This window comes from Lentinula edodes, assembly GCF_021015755.1.
Source record: "Lentinula edodes strain Le(Bin) 0899 ss11 chromosome Unknown C8R40scaffold_61, whole genome shotgun sequence".
Lineage (NCBI taxonomy): Eukaryota > Fungi > Basidiomycota > Agaricomycetes > Agaricales > Omphalotaceae > Lentinula > Lentinula edodes.
In genome coordinates, this window is record NW_025764367.1 from 122,922 (window position 1) to 147,421 (window position 24,500).

Here is a 24,500-nt window from a genome sequence, read left to right on the forward strand (position 1 = left end):
ACTGTTCAGTGCAAATTCAGAGATGGGGGTTCCTGTCATATGAGTTGCTGAGCAGTTGACCCGGACCGCTCTTGTCCGGCAACGACTCCTTGTCACACACACATTTGCGATTTCGTTCTTCCAGGTTCTTCCCCATGATATGCACAGGAAATGCAGAAGCACGATCAATTTTCCAAGTCTAAAGTCTACATAATACTACACACATTGTAACTTCGAAGGTATCTATATTCAATCCATCTACTTGTATATCCGACATTGTTAAAATCTAAAGCTCACTGACACATCTACTCCAGGAAAACTCGAAATTTTCGTATCTATCCCGACTCCTCCTTGAACTTCGCCATGAACCAAGGAACCAGATGATTGACGGTTGGGTGATTCCACGTCAAAGTGGGCGGGACCTTGACCTTTAGCGCGGATTGCAGCTTCTGTCTTAATGCCACCGTCATGACACTATCGACTCCCAGCTCACCCAAAGGTACCAGCGGATCAATGTCATCAATATCAGGGATCATTAGGACTGCACCAATACACTCCCGAATTTTTACATTCAGCCATTTCTCCAAATCCGCAGGCGCAGTTGGTCGGGCATCTGAGGAAGTGTTGCTTCCCTCTTCGGTAGCCGGAGCAGAACCATTTGTGGCTCTACTTCGACGTACTACGACTTGATCCAGCATAGGCACTGACACGGCTTCACCCTCATCGAGAACAAGACACCTCGTTATCACGGCAGTCTCAACATTGTACTTGCCCACGTGTTCCCATGCGCGGAAAGCCTCTTCGCTCGAGATATCGGTGATTCCCTTACTCTGCAACTCCAGCGTCAAAAAATCGGTGCTGGTTGCCATGCCCTTACCGCGCCAAGCAGTCCATTGGAAGGCAACGGCGTTGTCGCCATGAGCACGACGGTACATGGCCAGTCCGTCCAAGAAGGCGTTTCCGGAACCGTATGAGGCTTGGCCTGCGGTACCGACAAGTTGACCGATACTGGAGTAGAGGACGAAAAAGTCGACAGTCCCTGGTGGGAAGGCCTTGTGCAACGTGATTGAACCGTCAATCTTGGGTGCGAGAACTCGTCCGAAGGAGTCTTTTGTTGTTTCAAGAAGTAGGCTGTCTTCGAGAACACCAGATGCATGGATGACACCAAGGACTGGAGGGAGGGACAGGCTGTCAATCGCGGCCAGCAACTTGTCTGACGCATCAGGTGCGGATATGTCCAACGATAGAGCGTAAATGGTAGCACCCAAAGTCTCGAACTCCTGAATACGCTGGACCATGGCTGCAAACTTGGGATCGTTAGATGACCGATCTGGCCAAGTACTACGAGGAGGTAGACCGCTACGGGAAACAGTCACGATACGGTGTGCACCTTTCTCGACCAAAAAGTTGATGGTCTCGAGACCCAAGTCTCCCAACCCTCCAGTTATCACATAGGTTCCCTCGGGTTTAGGCAGAAGTGTTTTGGCATTTTGTGGGGTATAGCGCTGGTCTCTTGGTAGGGGTCGCATCATTGCGCATCGTGGCATACCATCGACGACACGAATGATATCCTGGTTCTGTACGTACTTGGTGGCCAGTAGTGGGAACACAGAGGACGATTCGTTATCAATCAAACCTCCCCAGATATCAGGGTGCTCAGCAGCGATGATACGACAAAGACCGTATAAAGCACTGTGAGCAAGTCCTGTGGTCGTCTCTCCAGCATACGCGCGGTTCGTGATCACATAGAACTTGCAGGTTGAAGCCAGGGATTTTTCGAGGAGTAGTTTGGCTATGCTGGTTGTGTTCCAGATGAAATCTTTCGAGGCCGCGGACACTTCTTCTAGCGTCTCGACACTGCTGGGAATGTAGAAAACTGCGCTTCCTTTCTCACCTACACTCCACAAAAGCGTCAGTTCTAATACCGGAGACGTAAAGTCATTCTTACCTAACGCCGACAGAATATCTGAGTTTTCCAGTTGCTCGACGCTACTCAATTTGAAGAGCTTTTTCACCTGAGGTTCTAGTTGCTTGGCGTATGTATCGAGAACTTCCGAATCGGTTGAGACCAACACTACTTGGTCCAGTGCGCGCGGCTTTTCCGAGAATTTCGGAGGAATCCATGAAATGTGGTGGACAAGACTATCTAATCCGCCACCACTGCCACTGGCACCCTCAACCTCTGAAAATCTCATCGACGTGAATTTCGCAAGGATGACTCCTTGCTCATCTAGTACACTGACATGGGAAGCTGGTCCTTTTGCATCAGCCGCCTCCTCAACGAACAAATACCCAATTTTAGGAATTGGTCCAGTTGCATACAAACTGACAGTGTCGATCTGTGAGACAATGCGCAGCTTGGGATCGTTGAAATAAATGGTAGATCCAATTGACGTGGCAGCATCAAGCATGGGCGCCCACGAACGCTCGTCCCAAGGAAGCTTCTCGACAGCCGGATCCATATCGACTTTGGCAATCATCTCCTTCTCATTGCCATAGTGCTCGACAACCTGCCAGGGGAAAGCAATACCCGCCACGCCAATTTTAGTCAAGTAATCTACGGAGAAGCTGTTGGGCAAACGCGTGCCAATGCGCTTCTTGATGGATTCAACGTCGAAAGGTTCGTCGGGTGGCGCAACTCGGTGGACGTTACTCCATTTCACAGAGCCATGAGACACCCAGCTCTGCTTGTCCGCATCCGAAATTGCGCTGGAGGCAACACTGACGGTATCGCCTTGAACGATTATTTGTACATTGCGAGTTTCGGGACCCACTAAAACATTCGTTAGTAAATTATTGTTGACAGGAAGAATCCGTACTCACTAGATACTGGTACTCGAAGGCTGATGTTGGACAGCTCCGTAGCACCAGTGGCATAGTGGAACGTATTGATGTACACAGCGGCGGGGATAATCTCAGTGCCATCGAGTGGGTGAGTACCGGGGAAAGGTTTGGTTTTGTCATCGAGCTTAGTCGTGTAAACAATTGTTTCTGAACCTGCAACGGGGACACGCTGTCCTAGCAAAGTATGTTTCTCAACATCATGAGTAATGCCTTCACCCAGGGGTCCCGACTCGACTTGCTTCCAGTATGGCTTATGTACCCATGGGGTACCCGGAACAGTCTTGCTCCACAGTTGCTTAGGGCCAAGCAGTGCCTCGAAATTAATATGAGCACCCTTGGTGTACAGTTGAGCCACGGCGTTGGAGATAGTCTTGCTCGCTAAAGTATCTCGCTTCATGGTCGAAAAAGTAGCAAAGTCGTTTTCGTCGATGTTTCGTGCCACCAAAGTCTCAATTACTGAGTGCATGACAATGGGATGTGAGGACACCTCAATGAAGATACGGTAGCCATCCTCGGCGGCAGCATCAACAGCTGATTTGAGATGGACGGGGCTAACCATATTATGAACCCAGTAATCTGCGTCTCTCGCCGCCTTGGTCCGCAAGTCACTACTGGAGGTTGAATAGAGAGGAATCTTTGCAGAATCGGGATGAAGTGACTTAGTTAAGGCTTCCTTGAGGGGCTCAGAAAGCTGATTGAGCATGGGGCTGTGGAAAGCAACATCTGTCTTGACGCGGAAGGTCTTCACTCCGGAAGTTTTGAGACTTTCAACATATTTGGCTACAGCTGCTTCGTCTCCACTCACTACGCATGTCGAAGGAGAAGAATCAATCGCAGCAACTAGGTCTGTTCTGCCTTTGAGCTCCTCTGTAACCTGAGCGAACGGGAGATTAACAAGTGCCATACCCCCAAGCCCTTGCACCTTGGCGTACAGCTTGGCTCGTCGAATCACTACCAGTGCACCCTCCTCAAGGGTGAGACAACCTGCTGCAACAGAGGCAGCAATCTCTCCTACGGAATGGCCGATAATAGCCTGAGGTTCAAGTCCCGTAGCCTTTAAAACATGGAGGAGGCCGATTTGTATGGCATATGTGACTGACTGAACCCGATCCGAAGTGTCGAAGTCACCGTGCTCAAGCACATGTACAAGAGAGAATCCAGCTTCGTTTTGGTAAATAGGCTCCAACAAATTAACCACTCGGCGGAAAACAAGGTTATTAATTAGCTCCTTTCCCATATCCTTCCATTGAGCACCATGTCCGGAAAAAACCCAGACTGCGTGTCTCGCTAGGCCTGCACCATTACCTAGAACTCGTCCTGATGCTATAGGATCTGCGTCGTCTTGGTTGCCTGCAGCAAATTTATTCAAGGCTTCAATGGCTTCGCTCTGACTGTTGACAAAGAATGCCGCTCTATAATCGTGGTGAGCCCGACGTTGAGCGAGAGTATTAGCGACGGCATTCAAGTCCTCGCTCTTGCCGGAAGAAGAAAGCCATTCAGCTAACAACTTGGCCTGTTGTGCCAATCTCTTCTCTTGCTGGGCCGAAATCACAAGAAGTGTGGGACTCGCTGTATAAGGCTTGAAATCTAAAAGAGCTTCAAAGGTTCTGCCAACGAATTCCTCGATGATAGCATGGGAGACAGTTCCACCATAGCCGTATGAGCAAACTGCTGCTCTCCTGGGCCCGCTCTCGTTCGACCAATCAGTCACTTCCCGGACAACCTGCAAGCCAGACTTTTCCCAATCTACTCTAGAGTTAAGCTTGTTCAGTCGGGTCTGCGGTGCTAATTGCCCTTTGTTAACAGAAAGGACAGCTTTCACGAGCCCAATGATACCAGCAGCAGCTTCTAAATGGCCGACGTTAGGCTTGATAGAGCCCATCATTGCTGGTTTGAGAGCATCCCTGCCCGCTCCTTCACCGTATACCGCTTGGATTGCAGAGATCTCGGTAGGATCACCCAATGGAGTAGATGTCGCATGGGCCTCGATAAAAGAAACTGTCAAGGGGTCGACGCCCGCTCGCGCCAAGGCCTGTCGGGCTACCAATTCCTGAGCCTTCGCATTGGGAGCCATGATACCATTTGTTTTTCCATCTTGGGCTATAGCACTTCCCTTGACGATAGCAAGAATGTTGTCCCCATCCGCAATGGCACTGGCGACGCTTTTGAGAATCACAATGGCACCTCCCTCGCCGCGAGCGTAGCCATTAGCTTCATCGTCAAACGAACGACAGATACCCTCGGGGGACAACGCTCCGGCTTTACCTAGCATACGTGTGAGGGCTGGTGCAAGGAGCACATTTACACCACCTACGATGGCGATCCGCGACTCGCCATTTGTGATAGCTCGGCAACCCATGTGTACGGCAGTAAGAGAGGATGCACAGGCGCAATCGACTGCTGTACTAGGGCCCATGAGATCTAAGTGGTACGAGATTCTATTAGGGATTCCGTGAGCCGCTGTGCCTATGCCCATCCAGGCCTCTATGTTAGCCAGGTCTTCAAGCAGCAGACGCGAGTAATCATCTGAGTCAACGCCCATGAAAACAGCGGTATCAGAGCCCGCTAGAGACTTAGGATCGATGCCTGCATTTTCCAGGGCTTCCCAGCTGAGTTCAAGACCCAGACGTTGGTGAGGATCCATCTGCTCGGCTTCCCTAAGTAGAGGTCAGTCGCCAGTACTAGAATAACGACTAGTCATCACTAACTTAGGCGAGATACCAAAAAACGAAGCATCAAACTTCTCCAAATCTTGGATGAAATACCCCGTGGAGATTGTCTTCTCAACCTCTTTGACATTGCGAACATCTCGTCGCAACCATGGCTCCCAACGCCATCGGGGGACCTCTCCTGAGGCATCTTTCTTGTCCAACAAGAACTGCCACAATTTTTCTGGCGAGTCGTTACCACCAGCAGTTCTGCAGGACACTGTATAAGTTGGGATAAGTATGTTTGTTCGAAAATGCAGGAAAACTTGCAGCAATAGTGATAAAAAATTTAAGATTACTCACTTCCGACGATGGCAACGTCTTCATACTGTCGTCGACCATCTGCTGACGGTGAGTCTGTCGAATCGGCTGAGTTCCTCATTTAATGCAGCAGGAGTGTTGGAGTACAGAAACAAAAGCAATGAAAAGGAAATGATTTGGAAAAACATGTCGTGAAAGCTGCTTTTATAATAGTCTTGGTATACTACCCAACATTGTAACTCACTGATTGTAGATAGTATGGAGATAGTTGTACAGTTGAGTAACTTGTCTTCGATACGCAAATTTTGGTGTCCCTCCGCATGGATCAATACAAGCAGTGGATAGGCAAAAGGACCGAACTAGTCTCACGGGCCAGATTACCGAGAGTGAACGACTTTTTCAGGCAAGGTTTAACCGCCGACAACAAATGCTTCAGCCAGGTATGGAACTTGATATTTGATCACAAATAGACAAGAGGTGTTTCCAATTTGGGAATATCTTCTACCGATACCGTCAAACCGACAATGTCAACTCTTGATTCGCATCGAGCTCTAGACAGATTGTGCAATCAGAGCGGTACTTGTCTCCGAAATTGCCCATCTCCAAACCATCTCGTAAAAGCACGAAGGAAATACAAACCTCACCGAGAACCATTCCTACAGTTCATTGACAGGTACATTTAGCAAGTTGCTCGAAGGTTGAACTGTGCAAAGTTAGCATGTTTGGATGCGTATTAACAAAATTGGTGAAAAGGGATCTTCGGCGGACCTGTGATTTACCACTAAACAGTTTACCTCACTAGAAACCAAGCAGGCCCGAATCCCTGAGACGATCTTTCCGTCAATTTAGTCTGATCCCCCTGCAGTCATGAGAGTATGAAGTCGGAGATGTAAATTGTAAATTGTCTCTGATACTCACCGCATTCCGTGCGGATGCGGAACGATATCGGCCTGTGCTCCAAGCCTAAGTATGTTGTTTATTTGCATTTGGTTATTGGGGTGTAATAAATGGGATTCTTGGACCCGGACACGGTGCGAGGAGAGGCCTCAAAACCAAACGGGTGCGAAAAAAATACACGAAATGCAGACAATTATGCAACCGGCAATAGACGCCTAGTCAGTGGCCACCAGAAGTTTGTTGATCTTGAATATAAATATATTCTGAATTTTGGCTACGCAAAGAATACTGATGTGCGACTGCTTTCACTGTCGTTTGATTATACGTATGGTTCTCCCGCAACTGCTTTTGCGTTTGCTTGATTGTTCGCCTGGCTAGGCCTGGCTGTTCCGCTGATATGGATAAGAGTCTCTGGAGAATTCGTATACGTAGAATGTCATACGGACCCAGGTGAACCTGAAGGACAAAAACGTTTGCAATGAGGAGTGAAGTTGAGATATGAATGCAATTCACCTGCGTAGAAGTCGGAAGAAGTTTTGTACTTTGACAAGTAGATATCATAGTGTATAAAAATATAATGAAGGTACGCAGTCTTCACACTTATTATCATTGATGAAATCCATATAGTCTCGAGCCGAATACAACCTGTCGAGGATTCCGGGCCAAATCGGATGGCGTGCGTGCTAAGGATTTTTTGCCGTACGATGTCTTGTCCTAGGTTTTGGAGTGAAGTAGGTCCCATTTTTTTTTGTATATACACGGGCACTACGTTCGGACTGGATACCGAATGTGCGAGTTTCAGAACAATTGGCATAAGTAGGGACTCTTAGGGAGAACTCCGTATTAGCCCCAAGGCACCAGGAGCGGGTGATGACAAGCATAATAGTCAAGATCCCGCCATTCAGTAATCATAACACAACTCAAGGCTCAGTGAATGAGATTGCAGGAATAAATGGCACACACCAATCAGTTCTGATACTCTTCCGCAATATCCTTCGAGTTGTAGTAGAACTATTTTGGTCCTGTACGTATGTACTCAGGGAGACCGTCAAGCTGAAAGTATCGAATCATTAGTTCCACATTATGCGCCAGTTTACTCACAAGGTCACGTAGAACATGCCATTCGTCAAATTATTTTTGTTGTTCTGCATAGGCTTGTAGGATGTAGACAACTAGAAAATATTCGGAGGCGCAAGGTAGATCTGGTCGGTCACCAGTCCGAACTCATCACTCAGCGGTCGGAGTTTGATCATCGCCCCCAGGTAGGTAGGTCAGGAATGAGTATAGTGTATGACTTGTCGTTTTTGTCTCCTTGCTTCTAAGGGAATCGCAGACGGAATTAAGGACGTCCGCAGCCCAAAGGTAGATCAACGATAAATCATCGATCATCTCCCATTGCTTTAATGGAAGGATGAGTAGGTGTCGGGGCCTTGGCGCCATATCTACGATCATATTATCCTGGTACAAGGTAAAATTTAGCCAATGCAGAACCAAGAGGTTGTCGAACACGCACCGCAGCAGTTGTTTTATCTCCCACGTAATCTATATACGTATATCAGCAGGATCTGTGAACCCGCATATGACAATTAGATGGATATTTAGATCTAGAGTGGCCAGGACAGAGCCATGCGTGTAATGGTTGAACATGATTTAATGATGCGAAACGCGATAGTAGGAAAGAGCACCGCTGAGTAAGGCATCTCACGCCCTAGAAAGCTGGCTGGAATGGGTTATTGTATTAAGCAGTTTGAAAACTTTTGAAAGCCGGGAATGGTCAAGAGTAAGAAACGGAGACTGAGGGAGAAAAGAAGCGTTGGATTTGCGCGCCTATGTTAGCGCCCGATACTACGTGCCAGTTCGGCCCTTCGCCTTCGGGGACTCTATGCGATCTCATAATCTACGCACTTTTCGAGACCGTCAATTCGATTCGAAGTTAACGAAAAATGATGCATAGAGCCACTGCACTAGTGGGGGGTCGGCTTAATCTATCAGACGTATCTAAATTTGAACAGGCAAGCAAATATAGTACCCGGGAGCACAAGGGAATCCTTATCGCCACAATCAATTCCTAGTCTCACCCACCTCTTCACACCAAACGACGATGCTCTTCTCTCCCTCCATAATTGCTGGCTTGCTTAGCGCGGTCCTCTCTGCGTTAGCAGCAAAGGAAGTCGTTTTCATGCATACTCCGTTCATGGATAAGGAGGCGTACGACTCCGGCGAAGCCCATACGGCGTTGATGAACCTCATGCAAAGCTCTGTCGATAAACTCAAGTCTGGGTTTGAGGCGACGATCCAGTCCTTGAATAGCGACGAACCTATTCCTCCCTGGCACGCCCTTTCCCTCGATCCCATATCAGAATTCGTGCCTTGTGTGGACGGATATTCTTCCTTTTCCTCTAACCACACATATGCGTGCAATAATGTTGATTTATATGCGTTTGTACCGCATTGGGCTACGGGCAGCAAAAATCGTGTTGGGAATGATGTATGGGGCTGGACTGATAGGGAAAGTGGACGAGAATTCGGAATGGTAGGACAGGGAGACGGGACAGCGTTTGTGGAGATTCAGCCCGACGGAAGCGTTGATTATCTCGGGCGTCTTCCGACACAGAGTGTTGATAGCATCTGGAGAGATATCAAGGTTATCGGAAACATTGCGTATATTGGAAGTGAAGCCGAAGGACACGGTGTGCAAGTGTTCAATCTCAGCAAAGTCAATCTATCAACGTGTATTTTTCTTTCCTTGACTCTAACCAATGTCGATAGTTATTGGTACCTGGGCTTAAAAACGCACCCAAGAAATACAACATCACCACGGATCTGACTGCCCTCTTTGATGAGTTGCCGATTGGTAGATCACACAACATAGTATCTCACAGCGCCAAGCCTCTTATCGCCGCCGTTGGCTCTATGCCTAGAAACGAGTGAGTTGTATGTCAGGCGTCGATCTCACTTAGACTGATTCACGCAAAGCTCCTGCGCCGCTGGATTGATTTTCATCGACGTATCTGATCCCGAGAACCCCAAGGGCGTTGGTTGCGCCAGCGAAGACGGATATGTGCACGAGTACGTTCATGCATTGCAGAGTTTACAAATATTGAAAACCGAAATGTAGCGCGCAGTGTTTGACGTATCATGGTCCACATGTTGAGTATGAGGGTACTGACATTTGTTATTCTTTCAATGAAGTGAGTTTTCTCCCAGGAATTCACACTTTTTTACTACCCACTGACTTGATTGCCTCCATACATAGGATGCATTTACTATCTATGACATCTCCAACACCTCTTCTCCTATCATCATTTCGACCACGCCTTATTATGGCGTATCGTACTCTCACCAGGGCTGGGTAGTCGACGAAACTGACCAGAGATATCTGTTATTGGACGACGAGTTGGATGAGGTTTTTTCTCGAGGTGTGTTCTTTATTTAATTACAACGAACGCAACAAGATTTAAACGTTACTCTTGTAGGATGGGCCTCAGACAATACAACCGTTACCTACATTTGGAACATCGAGGACCTTGAACATCCCGTCCTGACAGGTCATTTTAACTCGGCTGTTAAAGCAATTGACCATAATCTCTACATTGTCGTATGCTTTTTACTTCGAGTTTAGTCGCTTTGAAGTAAGTTGATATCATTGATCTTCTAGGATGGTCTCGCATACGAAGCCAATTACAAAGCAGGTCTTCGTGTTATCGACGTCAGTAGTATCACAGAGGATCCTACCGGATCATCATTCGAGGAAGTTGCGTTCTTCGATGTTTTCCCTGAAGACGACGACGTTGGGGGTGTGGCTGAATTTTCTGGTGCTTGGAGCTCTTATCCATACTTCGAAAGTGGTTTCATATTAGTGAACTCGATGGATAGAGGGTTGTTCGTCTTGAAACTCACGAATTGAATGTTTTCCTGCACGCACGTATTAGTAGCTAGTCTAGTACAATATATGATCCAACGCGAATTCAACACAGATTGAGACAGTGTACATACATACATAGTGCTTATGCAATCATTTTTGCATAACATAGCTTTGACCAGCTTCTCAAACTTATACTCCAATGTGCAATGGAGAATCGTGGTAACAATGAAAGGAGAACACCTCGCCGATTGTTCTCGTTTAAAGTCTTCTTCTACGCGTCGCTCGTCCTCGGACACACCTTCTAATATAGAGAGGAAAGCGTCAAAAGGATCCTTGCATACAATCGCTTCAGAACAGTCGGAAGGCAACGGAAATTGGACCTTGCCGGACATCACTGAATCACCTCGTTCTGTAACACCTCGACCGACAACTCCCTTCAGTGAGCGGGACAAGCGCAAAGGTCCCCGGCCACCTCTTCCTCCAGTCGTCGTCGACACTACAGCCCGGTCCGTCACTCCGGATGGCCTCCCTCCTTCTTCACCTTCATCCATCCGCTGGAACAGTCTCCGTCAGCACGTTCTCCCTCCTTCCAAGTCCACTCACTCACAACAATCCTCCTCCGCATCTCTCACTTCTATCAGCGCTCAGGCAGCATCGCGCACGGGCCATGCTAAACAGTCGTCCAAGTTTGCTCAGCGGTTAGGGTTCCGAAATGTCGTGGATCAGGCTAAGCAAGTAATGGTGGACGAGATACAGCAGTTTGCTCATGATATTCAGCGCGCATGTATGGCTGCATATCACATAGAGCTTCCGCCCTCTGTGAAATCAAGGATAGACCCTCTACATATTCCGGTGGGCTCGACGTTGTCTTTGCCATTTATATCAAGTACAAATTTGACGGTTGGAGGCATAACGGGCTCAGCCAACCCGTCACGTAGCGATTTGCGGCAACCTTCAGTGTCTTCGAGTATCGCTCCTGGTAGGGTCAGGCCTCTCTACCAAACCCTTATCAACTACGCCGGCCCTTTCGCAGACGGTTCTTCTCCTCTTCCCCAACTTCCACTGGAGTCTCTCGTGATTTCTACTCTCCTTGTTCCCTTCCTCACGACGGATAGCGCCTCAGCGACAGAAGAGGATCGTTGGCTTAGTATCGAAGCTTTCCAAATCGTCATAAAAACCTGGAATCCAATCACTGAAGTTCGTCTCCACTGTTCTACCCACATGTGTACATTATTGACTGAAATCTGATTAGCTTGTTGCTGCTGAAAGATCAATGTGGTGTGTACAAGCAGCACTCTCGTCACCACCCCCTCTGCGCACTCGTATTCTGAGCATCCTATGGTCAATCACTGTCCCCGAAGAAAGCCATTACCCTGCATCCAATGCTAAAGTTCTTCAGACCCTCCTTCATGGCCTCTTCTTGCTTCTACCTTGGATCAGTACCCAAGGCGCAGACAACGAGGATAGTAAACTTCTGTCAGAGATTATATCAGAAGTTTGCGCAGGTAGCTGCGACCAGTTAGATGATCTTTACGTTGAGGAAGAGTACAATGCGCTATTCGTAGATGCTGATACTCCGCAACGTATCCGAGACGCTGTCGTCATCGAGGCGCTTGCTAGATGTCTAGAGTTCTCCCCTGATTCGACGAGGAGATGGCTTCTCAAGAACTCTGTTGAAGTGAGTCTTTGCTCACTATGTTCATGGTACCATACTCAATCTTACCGCTAGAATCTTTGGTCGTTGCCAGAGGAACCGTTTTTTACGCCTCTCCTGACGGCAATACATTCTCGCGCCTTGCTCAGTTTTACTCGTGCGTTGTTGGCGTTACTCTCATCAACTACCCACGATACGAAATCGTTGCGGAATGATGCGCATCTTGTCGTACAAGCGTTGCAAAGTCGAGTATTCCCGGAGCTAACATCTATCACCAATCATACTGCTGAGGACGCCAAGAGAAATGTTGTCTCCATCACTTTCAGCCTTGTCTCTTCAGAAGTGAAGGAATTAGTCGATTGGAGCATTTCGACTATGGTGGAATGGTACAGGCAAATACCTGAGTGGAAAGATTGTTTTGCAAAGAGTTTCGAAAGCCTTGTTAGTATTCCTGCTAATTATAGTTGGTTTGAACTCATGGTTTGAACAGATTTTGGAGAGTCCATGGATCAATTTACTCAAACTACTACCTCCCTTGATGCGCTTATTGCCGGATGATGTGCGAAAGCCACTGACTGTCATTCTGCTATTTGCCCTGAACGAGGTAAGTACCTACTATCGACCTTGACGTATCATTGACAATGGCCTTTTTTTTCAGCGACTGGTCGATGAACCTCCGCCCTATCCTTGTCTTCCATTATCCTCCCTCTTAGATTCGCTCTCCCAGTCGTACCCGCAAATATTCTACAAACCCTTATTCCAATGTGCTGCTTCCACTAGAGAGCATGTCGTTGTAAAACATCTGTGTACACTTACTGCTCTCGCACGATTCATGCCGGATTTTTGGATTAGAGATGCAGAGATGGTGTCTATAGCAATCATGGGTGACATGGGTATGAAAAGTCCAGGTTCGGGAGCTACTCAGGGAATTCCCGGTGCTGTAGAACATTGGGGCACGGCGAGATTGGGACGGTCTGTGTTGATTGTGGAGCTTATAGCTCAACTGCAGAATATGCGTCGTGTCAGAGAAAATTCCACCGTGAGTCAAAAATCATAGAGGATCAGTGCTTTGATGCTTACTTCGTGCGGTAGAATTCAGCATCGGATACTGCATTTATAGTTATGGCTAAATTTGCATTGTCATTAGAGCAAAGATTAAGCATTTTGATTGAGACAAAGGTGTGTGAGACAGTGCATATTGTTTTCGATGTTTTCATTTCTCACATAGGAGCACACCAGTTTGATTCCTCTTTCGCAACGGCTTCTATTTTGTATGCTGTTCAGGGAAATCAGGCTTCTTACGCGATCACTCAAGAGGTATAGCTTCATTGGCAGAAAGGGCAGTGCGTCTGAATTTTCATTTCTGCTTGTAGTGCACCATGGCTTTCTCGATTTGTGGAATGGTTTGTGAGCTATAACGAGCATACAGATGACGATTCGGATATGGTCGCATTGCGTGCTACAACGCAAGTCAAGGCCCTCTACGCTCTTGCTCAAACGGGCGGACGCCCTTCGAACACTGTGAGTCATTACCTCGACGTGGATATTTGAGCTCATTACCTGATCCAGCGTCGAAGTACTGCTATTCTCTCTCCAACGCCGACTTCTGGTACATTCGTAGATGAAAATGTAAAAAATATTGGATTGGCGGCAATCTTTGCTCAAAGAATTCCCATATTGGAAGCCATGTCTAAAGGTTTCGAAGCAAGAGCTCTGAAGCTCTTGGTAGCCATGTCTAGTTTGATTCATTTGGACGACTATAGACGCATTGGTACCATTCTTTGGCAACAACATCTGGAGGATAATGATCCTAGAACTTTGTCTTCGGTAGGTCACTATTGATTCGATACTTTATCAACCGCTCAAGTAAAGCCGGCCAGATCTGTTTTCTGGTGATGCAGTGCGCAGAGAAGAATCCTCATGATCTTTTAGCTAACATAGAGATTGATCTTCAAAGGTACAAAAGATTTGATGATCCGCTAAATTTCAGCACTAATCAAAATCCTTCTCAGCACCAGTGATGATACTCGACTCGCCGCTATCCGAAAAGTGAGCACTCTGGCTAATTCTCGTTTTCAGATCATGTCACAGCATGTAATCGCCGATCGAGCACATCGTCCTTTCAAGGTCGCTCGACCACCTTTACCTTTTGTAACCACAGATATAGGTTCCGGGACGTTTGTTCTTGAACTGGACCCAAGTGAGGTACAAGATAAACTTCCTCTGGAGCTACGGAAGAAGTTGGCTGAGATAGGATGGGAAGACGGTGGCTCACCGGTCAATCAGCAATTAGAATGGATCAGAACCCCGATGTCGAATCTTCCGCCATTGCAGGTGGAGAAGCTGGATTCCAGCGGAAATGTGCCACCTTCTCCCAATCTGAGCCCCGTATCGTCGCCCTCTAGAAGTCCTATATTAGGAGAAAAAGCTGAAGAACTCGGTCTTCTTCGTCGAAACTCAACCTCCGGGGGACCTTTATCTGGATTCAAAAGGCGTGCGATCTTCGTTCCTTCTCTTTTACAGATCCTTCCGCGTATTGCTGCAATGACGTGCGATCGCAGTCCAGTAGTCGCGCATGCTGCTCGAACCATGATACTCGACTTGATGCGTAATGATCCCGGTCTGCTTACTAGACCTGTTTGGGATTTTCTCACTGGAGAGGGTCAGGATTTGCCTATTGCGGTCACAACCCTACGAGCATTCCTCCATTCCCGACGGGTACTCCCACCATCAATGGCACACGTCATGCTCAATACCCTTGCCGGGTTTTTGAAAGATTTGGCGAAGCACACCGAGAATGCACATACACTTGAATATTTTGCACAAACTGTACCCATCATAGCAAAACTTGTCCCTCAAGTCTATGAGATGTCTGTACGAGACTTGCGCCGCAATAAAGTGGACGTGTTTCTCATTCCTTCCGGGTCCCTCTGGTTTTCGTCTCCCGCACCTCCTGGACCAATGTTTCCTCGGGGTCCGGGCGTTCTCGATAACCCCTTTGATGATTGTACAACCCGTATCGTCTCGATTACTCTCATTCGGATATCCCAGAACATGTTATTCTTTGCGATGCTTAAGCGGAATCCATCTGAAGTGCAGGCCGTACGCAAGAGCATGACCAAACTTGTATTTCCATCCTTGACCGGAGCGGAAGAACCCGATTTACAGCTCAGAGATCTTGTACCATCAAAGAAGCCATCTGTTGCCGCTAGTTCGGCCATCGATGTCGAGATTCGAGGACTATCTTTGACCCTGTCACGTAGTTTTATCCTTTTGGTGGCGCAGATCTTTCGTTGTCTGTCCCGGCATTTGAATGACAGAAACGAGCTTTCAATTCTCGTTGAATCATTGAATCGAATACTTCTGGCTCACGGAAATGATGTCGGTATTGTTGCTCAAACCTTGATCGGTACGATCTTCCTTTGTATCTTGTGATATTCGTTTTCTGAAGCAAATCAAGAGTAGCTTTATTAGTTGCAAGTACTCGGTTCAGGCGGCTTTTTGCTTCAGGAGGTGGATATACTCTATTCATGCCTGTTCTGTTCAAAGTATACGCAGAGTCGGAGGCTCACCATGGTATAAGATGTGCCATAGAATATGCTGTCAATCGATTCTATGCATACCACGAAGAGACTTTTGTCTTCCAGAGCTTGGATGCTATTGCGCATGTCCTGGCTCTTCCGGATATCGATCGGACGTGGATAGTCAGGAATATCTATACCCTTTTTGCAACTCTGCGCCGAAACACATCTTCCAATGAGCCAGATATGGCTGGTATCCACCACGCCAATAAAGATGAAGAACGGGAGGCTTTGATGGTACTTACTGCGGAAGAGAAACCACAGGCGTTCTTTGCCTCTCTTCGAAATACTGGAGGTCAATCCCAATCACAATCAATCAAGTCGCCTATTGCAGTTGAGCTCCCTGTCGAATACGAGAGCAAACGTTTGGAAATGAGCAACTTCATCCGTTTGTTCCTTACAGTCATCGCTCATGATCTATCGATTGCACGTGCTGAGCAATTTTTGAAGCTATTCCGATACCTGGTTCCTTCATTGTACGAGACCTCTGCCTCTGCGCGAACTGTATTGAAGGATGGTTTAGTGGCTCTTGGAGCCATTTTATTACGACCAACATTGTCGAAGGCTAGAGCTGCAGAGTATAGTCGACAAAATGATGCTCAGTTCGAAAAAGGCTACCCCTCAGAAATGCACTTGGCGGATTTGTCGAAATTGCCTAGTGATATGGCCTCAATGCGAATGGATTACCTCTGGTCCCTGGTGTCATTCGCGGAGATCGGTGGTGAATTGAATCCTGACACTGTCCGCACTGCGTTTGATCTTGTGAAAACCATACTACGAGAATCCCCGACTACTGCACTCTATGAATCAATAGCTTCTTTCCTTGCCGCTTTCTCTAAGCGTTCGATGGAAGGTGGCAAAAGACTGAAGACGGTAGTTCATTTTCTGCGCGACCTGGCTCCAATACTCAACGAGCACGCTCACGCTATTGACTTCACAGAGGTATTTGATACCGTCAGTCAGCTTTCAAAGAACCCAATGTACTTCAACGACTCCATCTTCTGTAATTTGGTTGTGAATCAAATTTGTGCTGCTGGACTGAGAGCATGTGATGCAGCTGCCTCGGAAGATTCACTGCAGTCCCTTCCCGGTCGGCGTTCATTAATCTCGTTAATAAAGAACGCAATTCTTCTTCCAGGAGCAGACATATTCAACCAAATTGAGGGATCCAAAGCGAGCCATAATTTCCTAGCATTGGTAATCTTGCCTCTGGCATTAACCATGAAAACTCTCAATGAAATGAATTCTGATGGCGCGCAACGTGATCCAGTCCAGCGCGCTTTACAAGCCCGTGCTTGGTCTCGTCTACTTCTATACGTTATCTCCTGCTGTAGAAAGACTCAAGGGAAAGGTTCCCCTAACCTCGAACGTTCCAAATCGCAGGATAAGCACAACTCAACGATAGGATACGGGACACACCTTCCTTCTTTGTTGGTGGCTCTGCAAGTAATCAAGGTCATTGTTATTCGTGCTGGGGAGGATTTGAACCATAGCCTTCCTGATATGTGGTTGCGGTTGGCCGTTTTTCTCAGAGAGGTTCTCGGAGACGGGAATGCTGAATTTAGTCTTCGATCCGATGAAAATTCTCCCAATCCTTCTCCGACTCCTTCACCTAGAAGTAGTGGTCAATTTAATATCCCTTTCCTTCGGCCAAATACAGCTAATTTTGGTGTCAGCCGGGGATTTATGAGTCCTCGGATAGTTGACTACTGCTTATGGTCGTTCCTTGAACTATTGTGTGTTTACCGCAATCCTCTATTCATCCAATTGCGAGCTTTCGTACATGAAAAAGTTCGCATTTTGGACCAGGAACTCCGATATCAACAGGATTCACACACACCAATTAGCTCCAGGGCACGAAGACCTTCCTCAGTGTTTACAAAATCACGTAGACGCACATCCAATATTTCAGCAAGCAATTCTCCCGAAGCTTCCCCGCGTTTAACCAGCCTTGCCACACCGGACTTGTCCTTTTCTGGCAATTTCTCATTATACCAGAACTTACCTACTCCCTCCGCTACATCAAATTCCCCTCTTCGTGAATCTTCTTCCCCGAGTGCTCCGAGACCGCGGATTGTCCATCTCGGTTTGGTATCGAATACGAACACTTTTCGGCGATCCTTGTCTCCTGGGGGAACTAGTGCCATGCGGCACATGGTGAAGTCGACCAAGGTCAAGTCCCTGATTTTGGTTCGCAAAACATATCTTCGCATTCGTGTCGTACAAACTTGCATGGGATATCAAAGTGAACTACTTCCGCTCCCCCAGACTTCGATTGACTCGGCTTCTGGAATGGACGACATTCCTGTAGCGACACCGTGGACCAAACGGCGGGCTTTACACGAGGTGGTTAATGAGACTCGGGAGCTTCTGGTAGAGTTTGATGAAACAAACGAATTGGAAAGCGAAGGTGTCCTTATCCAGGATATCGACGCATTGCAATGACTGGGGGCTATCGAGAATCGTCGTGGATGAGCAATGCGATGTCAGGAGTTAGCGCCGGGGCGCTTGTATCAAAAGGAAAGATAGCCGTGGGAATAGTTCGGGAGGCATGACTGGCGGTTCCTCTTTGCCGCTTGCGGCCATCCCCGGTCATTATGTAGATTGTAGAAATGTTATATGATTCAACAAAAGTACAAAGAAAGCAAGAAAAAAAGAGTTAATAGAGGTATCGTCATAAAGAAGGGTTGATGTTCATTAGCGGAAGAAACATACTTAGAGAAACCAAGTGAAAAACAAAAGAAAGTAGGAACTCAGCAGCTGCGAAATCAATAACAAAGAGAGCGATTAGAACATATAGTAGAACCAATGAGCGTGAATGGCCACCGCCGACTACGGGGCTTAACTTTGAACCGTCTTAGTAGAACGTCGTGACCCAAATTTCGATTTACCATCTTCAGTCCTTCCCCTACCCCACGAAAACAGAGAGGCACTACCGCCTTCATGTGAATTTGCGCTTCCAGTGCGAGAACGGAACGACCAAGCAGAAGGAGAAACTGGCCTAATTGGGCCGTTGTTACTGCTCCCGGTATGGTTATGATCTCCATTCTGCGAATCAGATTCATGATGATGATGGTGATGGTGATGATGTTTGCCCGAATGGCCAACGGTGTGCCTTCCGTCACAACAGGCACGGACATTTTCCAGACCTTCAAAACCATCATCAGAGAAGGAATCTCCGTGAAGTTCAAAGTCTAGATCATCTTCATCTTCCTGAGCGGGGACATCGACGAACGATCTGGAAGGACTGTATGGGCTTTCCGGTCCGTTCCAACGAAGGTACTCAGCCGCCGGTGTGCCCGCACGTCTTCCGATAGAACCACCCATTGACATTTGTGAACGACTTCGCTTTCCACGAGGCGTCGTATTGAACGGTGTGTCGCTTCGAAGACTTCGCCCAGTCCGTTGACTTCGGGGACTCGAGTTCACAGTGAGATGGCGATCATCCTCCGGTAAAAATTCTTCACCGGACGTAGGACTGTCCGGTACGACGGTTGCATTACCGGGTGCACTTTGACTAGGGCCATGCCGCGCCAACAAGTATTTGAGAGACTGAACACATAATCAGCACAATACCACCATGAGAGCAGTTTGATCCATTACATTCAACCATATTTCATGTCGATCCTTGGTTGGTGCTGTGAATTTCATTTCTCTTTGAGGAGTGGAAACCACGACACTATACTGGTACAGGCCAGGAGGCATGGGATTAGGATCAAGCACCTGCCTCACACCTTCAATATAAGCTACAATACGTGTATTAGAGATCATGACTGATTTGAGATCTGCGAGACTTACCGCTCTTTGCACTTGATTCAGCTACGTTGGTGGAATTTGGGTCTGCAGAGCTCCAATACAGCGTTTTTGTGTACGGATGAACCCAGAAAAAGCGCTTATGTCTAGCAGTGCCATATCCTTTACCTAACGCCTTCCTGGTATATTTGTACAAAAACTCCCCGATCATTGTCTGAGTAATAGCATGAATTACAGCAGGATCAGTAGGATCCATGGGCGGAGCACGACCGGTAAGCGGGTCTCCAGAAAGTGCAAATTTGTTAGGAGTGATAGTGGCATTGGGATTGACGTTCTGATTATGGAAAGCATGCTGGGAGCGATTCAAGTACAAATGGTGGTCCGATGACAGTGATGATCTTGGTGACGCGAGACTCCTGTCAGACGCAAGAGAAGTAGTGGAAACTCCTACCCGCTCGCCTCTCAACGAGGGGATAACATGGGCACCGTGTTGATGATAAGCTGTGGCGTTCGCGGCTGAACGGAAGCTACTGGTCGACGGAGGCTGTCGAAGCCCGGCTTGAGATGGAGGCATACTGGAACCGTGTTGCCTCAGAGCAAAGCCATTTCCTTTTCCACCAGGAACTGAAAGGACCGAGCCGAAGGTCGGTGTCGTGGCTCGTTGTATAAGCTCTGGAGGAGGAGGGGAAGAAGGCCTTGGGGGAGGGGCGTCAGAAGAGCCGGTAGAGTTTGTTGGAATTCTTCGTTCCGGGATGAAGGAAGGCGGAGGCATACTTCCAGGAGGAGGCGGAGCTCGGGGTGGCGGTGGAAGTGACATCATTGGAGGTCTAGTCTTATCGACTAGAAGAGTAGAGGGGATTCTTGAACGCGTTCCAGTATTTGCAACATCGTCAATTACTGAAGATATTACAGAATCCATTGATTGTCGACGATCATGTGAAGACCTTGTGTTACTCATGATGGTGGCGAATCCAGTAGGTGTTTCTTTGAACACGTTCGTGGATGGGGAAGGAGTGGGTACTGAAACGGGTGCTGAATATGGAGCTTGAAGCGGAGCCGGTGGTATGAATTGGAATTGGTGTTTGCTCGAGGAACCAACACGATATAAAGCAGGAGAACCAGAAGAGGGTGCGGAGGATCCAGCCGGAGATAAGCCAACGGGCGCAAGCACGGATGGCACCCAGTCATCTGTTTGTGTCGACATTTCCTTAACCTCAGGCTTAGGCGCAATAGTTGGCAACTCGGGCAAGATATCAACTTCAACGCTCTTGGAGTCATACAATGTCGGCGGAGTCATAACCCTTGCCTCAGAACTGGAACCGGCAGGAGTCTCGTAGAACGATGAAGTCCGGAATAAGCTGGGTGCGTGAGGTCGACGGACAGGTAATCTGGAAGCTTTAATGCTTTCTCCATCGTCATCCGAATCCGAGACTTCACTATCCGTCATCGTCATCATGGAATGGAAATCGTCTCTGGACGCAGAAGCAGTAGAGGGGATGATACTTTGCGTCGCATCCTCGTAATCATCTGTGTCGATCTCTGTATCAGGGCCAGTCTCCGTTTCTTCTCCGCCATCATCAATTTCATCTCCATGGCCAACAGCCGAAGATGAGAGGAAAGCTCTACCGGGTGCATTCTTGATCGTTGAATCGCCAACTGAGCTTCCGATAGAGACATCACCAGGAACGAGAGTATCTCTCCGCTCTCGAATCGCTTCATCCATGCGTGCTTCCACTTCCACATCATATTTGGTCGGAGGAGGGTCCGTACTGGTACTCATGGATACAAGTGGAGGGAAGTGTTGTACACCAACCTCGTCGCGGTCTACCACAGGCTCCGGGGCTGTTTGCATGGATGCTTCAACAAGATCTGGAACAGGTATAGGAGGCAGCTCTAGAACTAATTCCAGTTCTGGCTCGTGCTGCACAGAAGCTTCAGACATCAATTTTTGAGAGACTGAAGGCGCGGGTACTGGTATGGTAAGAGGTTCCGGTTCTGGCTCGTGCTGCACAGAAGCCTCAGACATCAATTTCTGAGGGAGTGAAGGCGCGAGTACTGGTATGATAATAGGTTCTGGTTCAGTCTGACAACCAAATTCGGCCGTCTCTATTATTTCCGCACCCAGTTCTTCCATAATCCCAATACCAGAGCCATCGCCTTTGATGGATACAGGTGAAGCACCGATGCTCGATCCCAAAGCACGGGCTAGATCTTCAGGCTGATCGACTAGCGATGGCGGTCTACCGTCATACCAAGCAGCACCACCTCTCGTCCGTCTTCCTATAGTTCCTCTACCTCGGGTAGACCGACGAAGGAGCGATGTGCGCAATGGACTTCCGTTAGCCTGCACTGAAATTACCGAGCTTGTGGAAGGTGTACGGCGCAAAACATTAGCAAAAGCAGGATCCATGCCTTCCACACTCGTGATACTCCCAACACTAGTACGGTTCGAGGGGGCTGGAGAAGGCGAAGCTTGGAATCCCATTTGGTCTGGCACTTGATCCTCGTCTTCTCCTTCGAGACCGTCAAAGGCGTCTTCATCGGTGAAATGGACAGGCATGGCAGGAACAGCAGGCATTGAAGTATCACGTTCAAGAGAAAAACGGTCCTCGTCGTCTTGATCGTGGGCCGCGAAATTGAGGCGCTCAGTAAGAGTAATACCTCCGCGACCGCGTCCTCTGCCCCGTCCAGTTCCTCGAATACCTCGACCAACGCCAACTTTGAACGTCATCAGCCCTCTTCTCTTCCCACTGACAGGATTAAGAGTACTATTCGGACCAACGGCTTCATCACCCACTTCCTCCTCTTCCATGTCCATGTCCTTTTCCGCGTCATCTTCTTCTTCAGGCCCCTGGACTTCGTACTTCCTCCTTAAATCCAACTTCTCCTTCTTTTCTCGCTGAAGAGTCCCTTTGAGAGTCAAAATTTGCCTCTGAGCGTGAGCAAGACGTTGTTGAAGGACTTCGATCTCGTTGAGAGGATGGTTGGCGGATCGGAAGGGACTGCCAGGTAAAGGACTACCCTCGGGAGAGTCTGCAAACTCATCCCCGAAAGCATCGTCGTAGGCACCTAATTCGCTCATTTTATTCCGGCGGTTGGTGGACGCGACATTGCTGAATACTTCATCGCCAGGATTGGAGAAACCACCAGGAGTGAGAAAATCATTTGGTTCTGCCCCGTTGGGGGTCAAGGGAGAGCCGAAACGTGGAAGACGACGACCAGCTCTCGCCACTTCTGTTTTAAGAGTGTCGATAGTCTGTTGTAGATCACTTTTGTCGCGGGCGAGGCCAGCCGCATGTTTCCTGGCCAAGGCAATATCTGTTTCGTGTTTGTTGGTCAATTCCTCAAGGGCACCTTGTAGTTGGCTAGTCTCATTCTTGAACTGCTCGGAAGTGTCCCGAGAAGCAGCAAGGAGTTTGGTGAGACGCTTCTGTTCGGAGTCAAGACGAGAATTGGTGGATTGGGCATTAGATAGCTGAGTACGGAGATCTTGCAGTGTGACTTCTAGGTTCCAATTTTCTTCTTTGTACTTGTCTAGATGAATGTTTAAGTAACGTAACGTATTAAAGAAGCATAAAGCTTCGGCCAACTTACCTGCACTTTGTTCCTGCTGCTTGAGAGCTTTACGAAGGCTCTCTACAGAAGCTTCCAGGTCGTCCTTCTCTTCCTTCATATCTTGAATAGCCTTATCACGTTCTCCAAGGAGGCTTTGCAGTCTACGGACCTCGTTGAGTAGGCCACTGCCGATCTCGAAAGCGAATTCTTTGAAAGAACTATGAGCTCAAGAGCTCTGTATACAAACAATGGCACTAACCAACATCATCTGCTCGATGTGCGGCGTTCTTAGCTCGCCTGGACTGAGCGGCAGAAGAACTTGCTGAAGCCTTTGAGCGCTCAGGCTCCTCTCGAGGAAGTTGAGCGACTGGAATAGATGGTGAAACTGAGGACTACGTATGAGTCATATTAGTATGAATCGTAGAGCATAGATTTATTGCACTCACCTTGCCAAAAGCACTGGACAACTGAGCATTCTCTGCGTCCCAGGCTATTAATGACTCTGCCAACTCTTGATATTTTTCCTTCGCCTCCATATCCAAATCTTCTTCGTCTGCTTTACCCGCGTCTAGTTCCTGCAATTGCCGAATCCTTTCCTCCAATTCCATTTGTTGAGCAAGAACCCGCTGCCCTAGCGTTCCGGCCTGCTGAAGTTGCTTTTCCTTTGCATCGAGGAGCGATTGAAGGTGGGACCTCATGTCCCCTGCAGAGTCGTAGAGATTTTGAATTGCCATCACCGTCGTCGTTGTCTTCGTCGGCGAGCTAGGCTCGCGACAACGAACGGAGGATGTATAGTCAATGGTCAAGTTAGGCGAAGTTCAACACGAGCAATTTAATCTCACGCTCCAAAATGCCGTGATGTTGTCAACAATCGGAGCGGGCCGAATTTCCCATTGAGGACGTATTGTTGTATGTACTAGTCCGTTTGTAATTATTAATTATCTGCAGGTCGCCGCCTGTTTAGGCTTTGGTAAATTCTATTGGGGATGACGGAGAATTCGGGTTAACGCAGGCCTTGTCTGGAGAGGACAAGTAAATATCCATTAACCCTTCGCCCGGTTGATAATCTCATCGAGCCCGCAAATGAATCCTGATTTGTATTTTCAGTTACTGTACTACTACATCCTTAATTGACTGCACCTTCCAGAACTAGCTATTTAGGACCTCCCCCTAGTACTAGTACTAAGCATCTTCTAATAAGCGACTTCACCTCGGTATAACTAAGTCTGAAGACGCGAGTGGGTGCCGATTTCCGAGAGGGACGCGATGTCCATTGCCTCGAAAGTCATGATATTAGCGCGTAATTATCTCATTGTAGCCAGATTGTACCAGATGTACCTCAACAGAAAAGTCACCTTGTGACGGCGCGATCTGCACTTTATGATTGTCGCCTTGTCAAAATT

General features: G+C 47.9%; 4 protein-coding genes across 4 annotated transcripts; 2 read left to right on the forward strand and 2 right to left on the reverse strand.

Moving 5' to 3' along the window:
* Positions 1 to 314: 314 nt before the first annotated feature.
* Positions 315 to 5,913, reverse strand: C8R40DRAFT_1177244 (acyl transferase domain-containing protein; the record flags this gene model as incomplete). The annotated part of the gene is made up of 4 exons (XM_046232645.1): positions 315 to 2,752; positions 2,803 to 5,480; positions 5,532 to 5,751; positions 5,835 to 5,913. 4 exons carry the CDS (start codon positions 5,911 to 5,913, stop codon positions 315 to 317), a joined length of 5,415 nt encoding a protein of 1,804 aa, XP_046080042.1.
* A 3,024-nt stretch (positions 5,914 to 8,937) lies between these two features.
* Positions 8,938 to 10,596, forward strand: C8R40DRAFT_1060607 (uncharacterized protein; the record flags this gene model as incomplete). Its single annotated transcript, XM_046225365.1, has 7 exons — positions 8,938 to 9,405; positions 9,459 to 9,616; positions 9,666 to 9,758; positions 9,808 to 9,880; positions 9,946 to 10,108; positions 10,166 to 10,287; positions 10,348 to 10,596. 7 exons carry the CDS (start codon positions 8,938 to 8,940, stop codon positions 10,594 to 10,596), a joined length of 1,326 nt encoding a protein of 441 aa, XP_046080043.1.
* Positions 10,506 to 18,429, forward strand: C8R40DRAFT_1132775 (uncharacterized protein). Its single transcript, XM_046229248.1, has 15 exons — positions 10,506 to 10,526; positions 10,590 to 10,604; positions 10,761 to 10,817; positions 10,867 to 11,751; positions 11,807 to 12,232; positions 12,284 to 12,649; positions 12,699 to 12,812; positions 12,867 to 13,247; positions 13,301 to 13,387; positions 13,437 to 13,525; positions 13,582 to 13,729; positions 13,778 to 14,035; positions 14,089 to 14,165; positions 14,221 to 15,617; positions 15,674 to 18,429. The coding sequence occupies exons 3-15, from the start codon at positions 10,761 to 10,763 to the stop codon at positions 18,232 to 18,234; spliced, it is 6,846 nt and encodes a 2,281-aa protein (XP_046080044.1). The 5' UTR covers positions 10,506 to 10,526; positions 10,590 to 10,604; the 3' UTR covers positions 18,235 to 18,429.
* Positions 18,430 to 23,921, reverse strand: C8R40DRAFT_1132791 (uncharacterized protein). Its single transcript, XM_046229249.1, has 6 exons — positions 23,544 to 23,921; positions 23,357 to 23,489; positions 23,137 to 23,304; positions 19,588 to 23,076; positions 19,393 to 19,535; positions 18,430 to 19,341 (listed from the first exon to the last, which is right to left on the reverse strand). Exons 1-6 carry the CDS (start codon positions 23,829 to 23,831, stop codon positions 18,631 to 18,633), a joined length of 4,932 nt encoding a protein of 1,643 aa, XP_046080045.1. The 5' UTR covers positions 23,832 to 23,921; the 3' UTR covers positions 18,430 to 18,630.
* Positions 23,922 to 24,500: the final 579 nt, after the last annotated feature.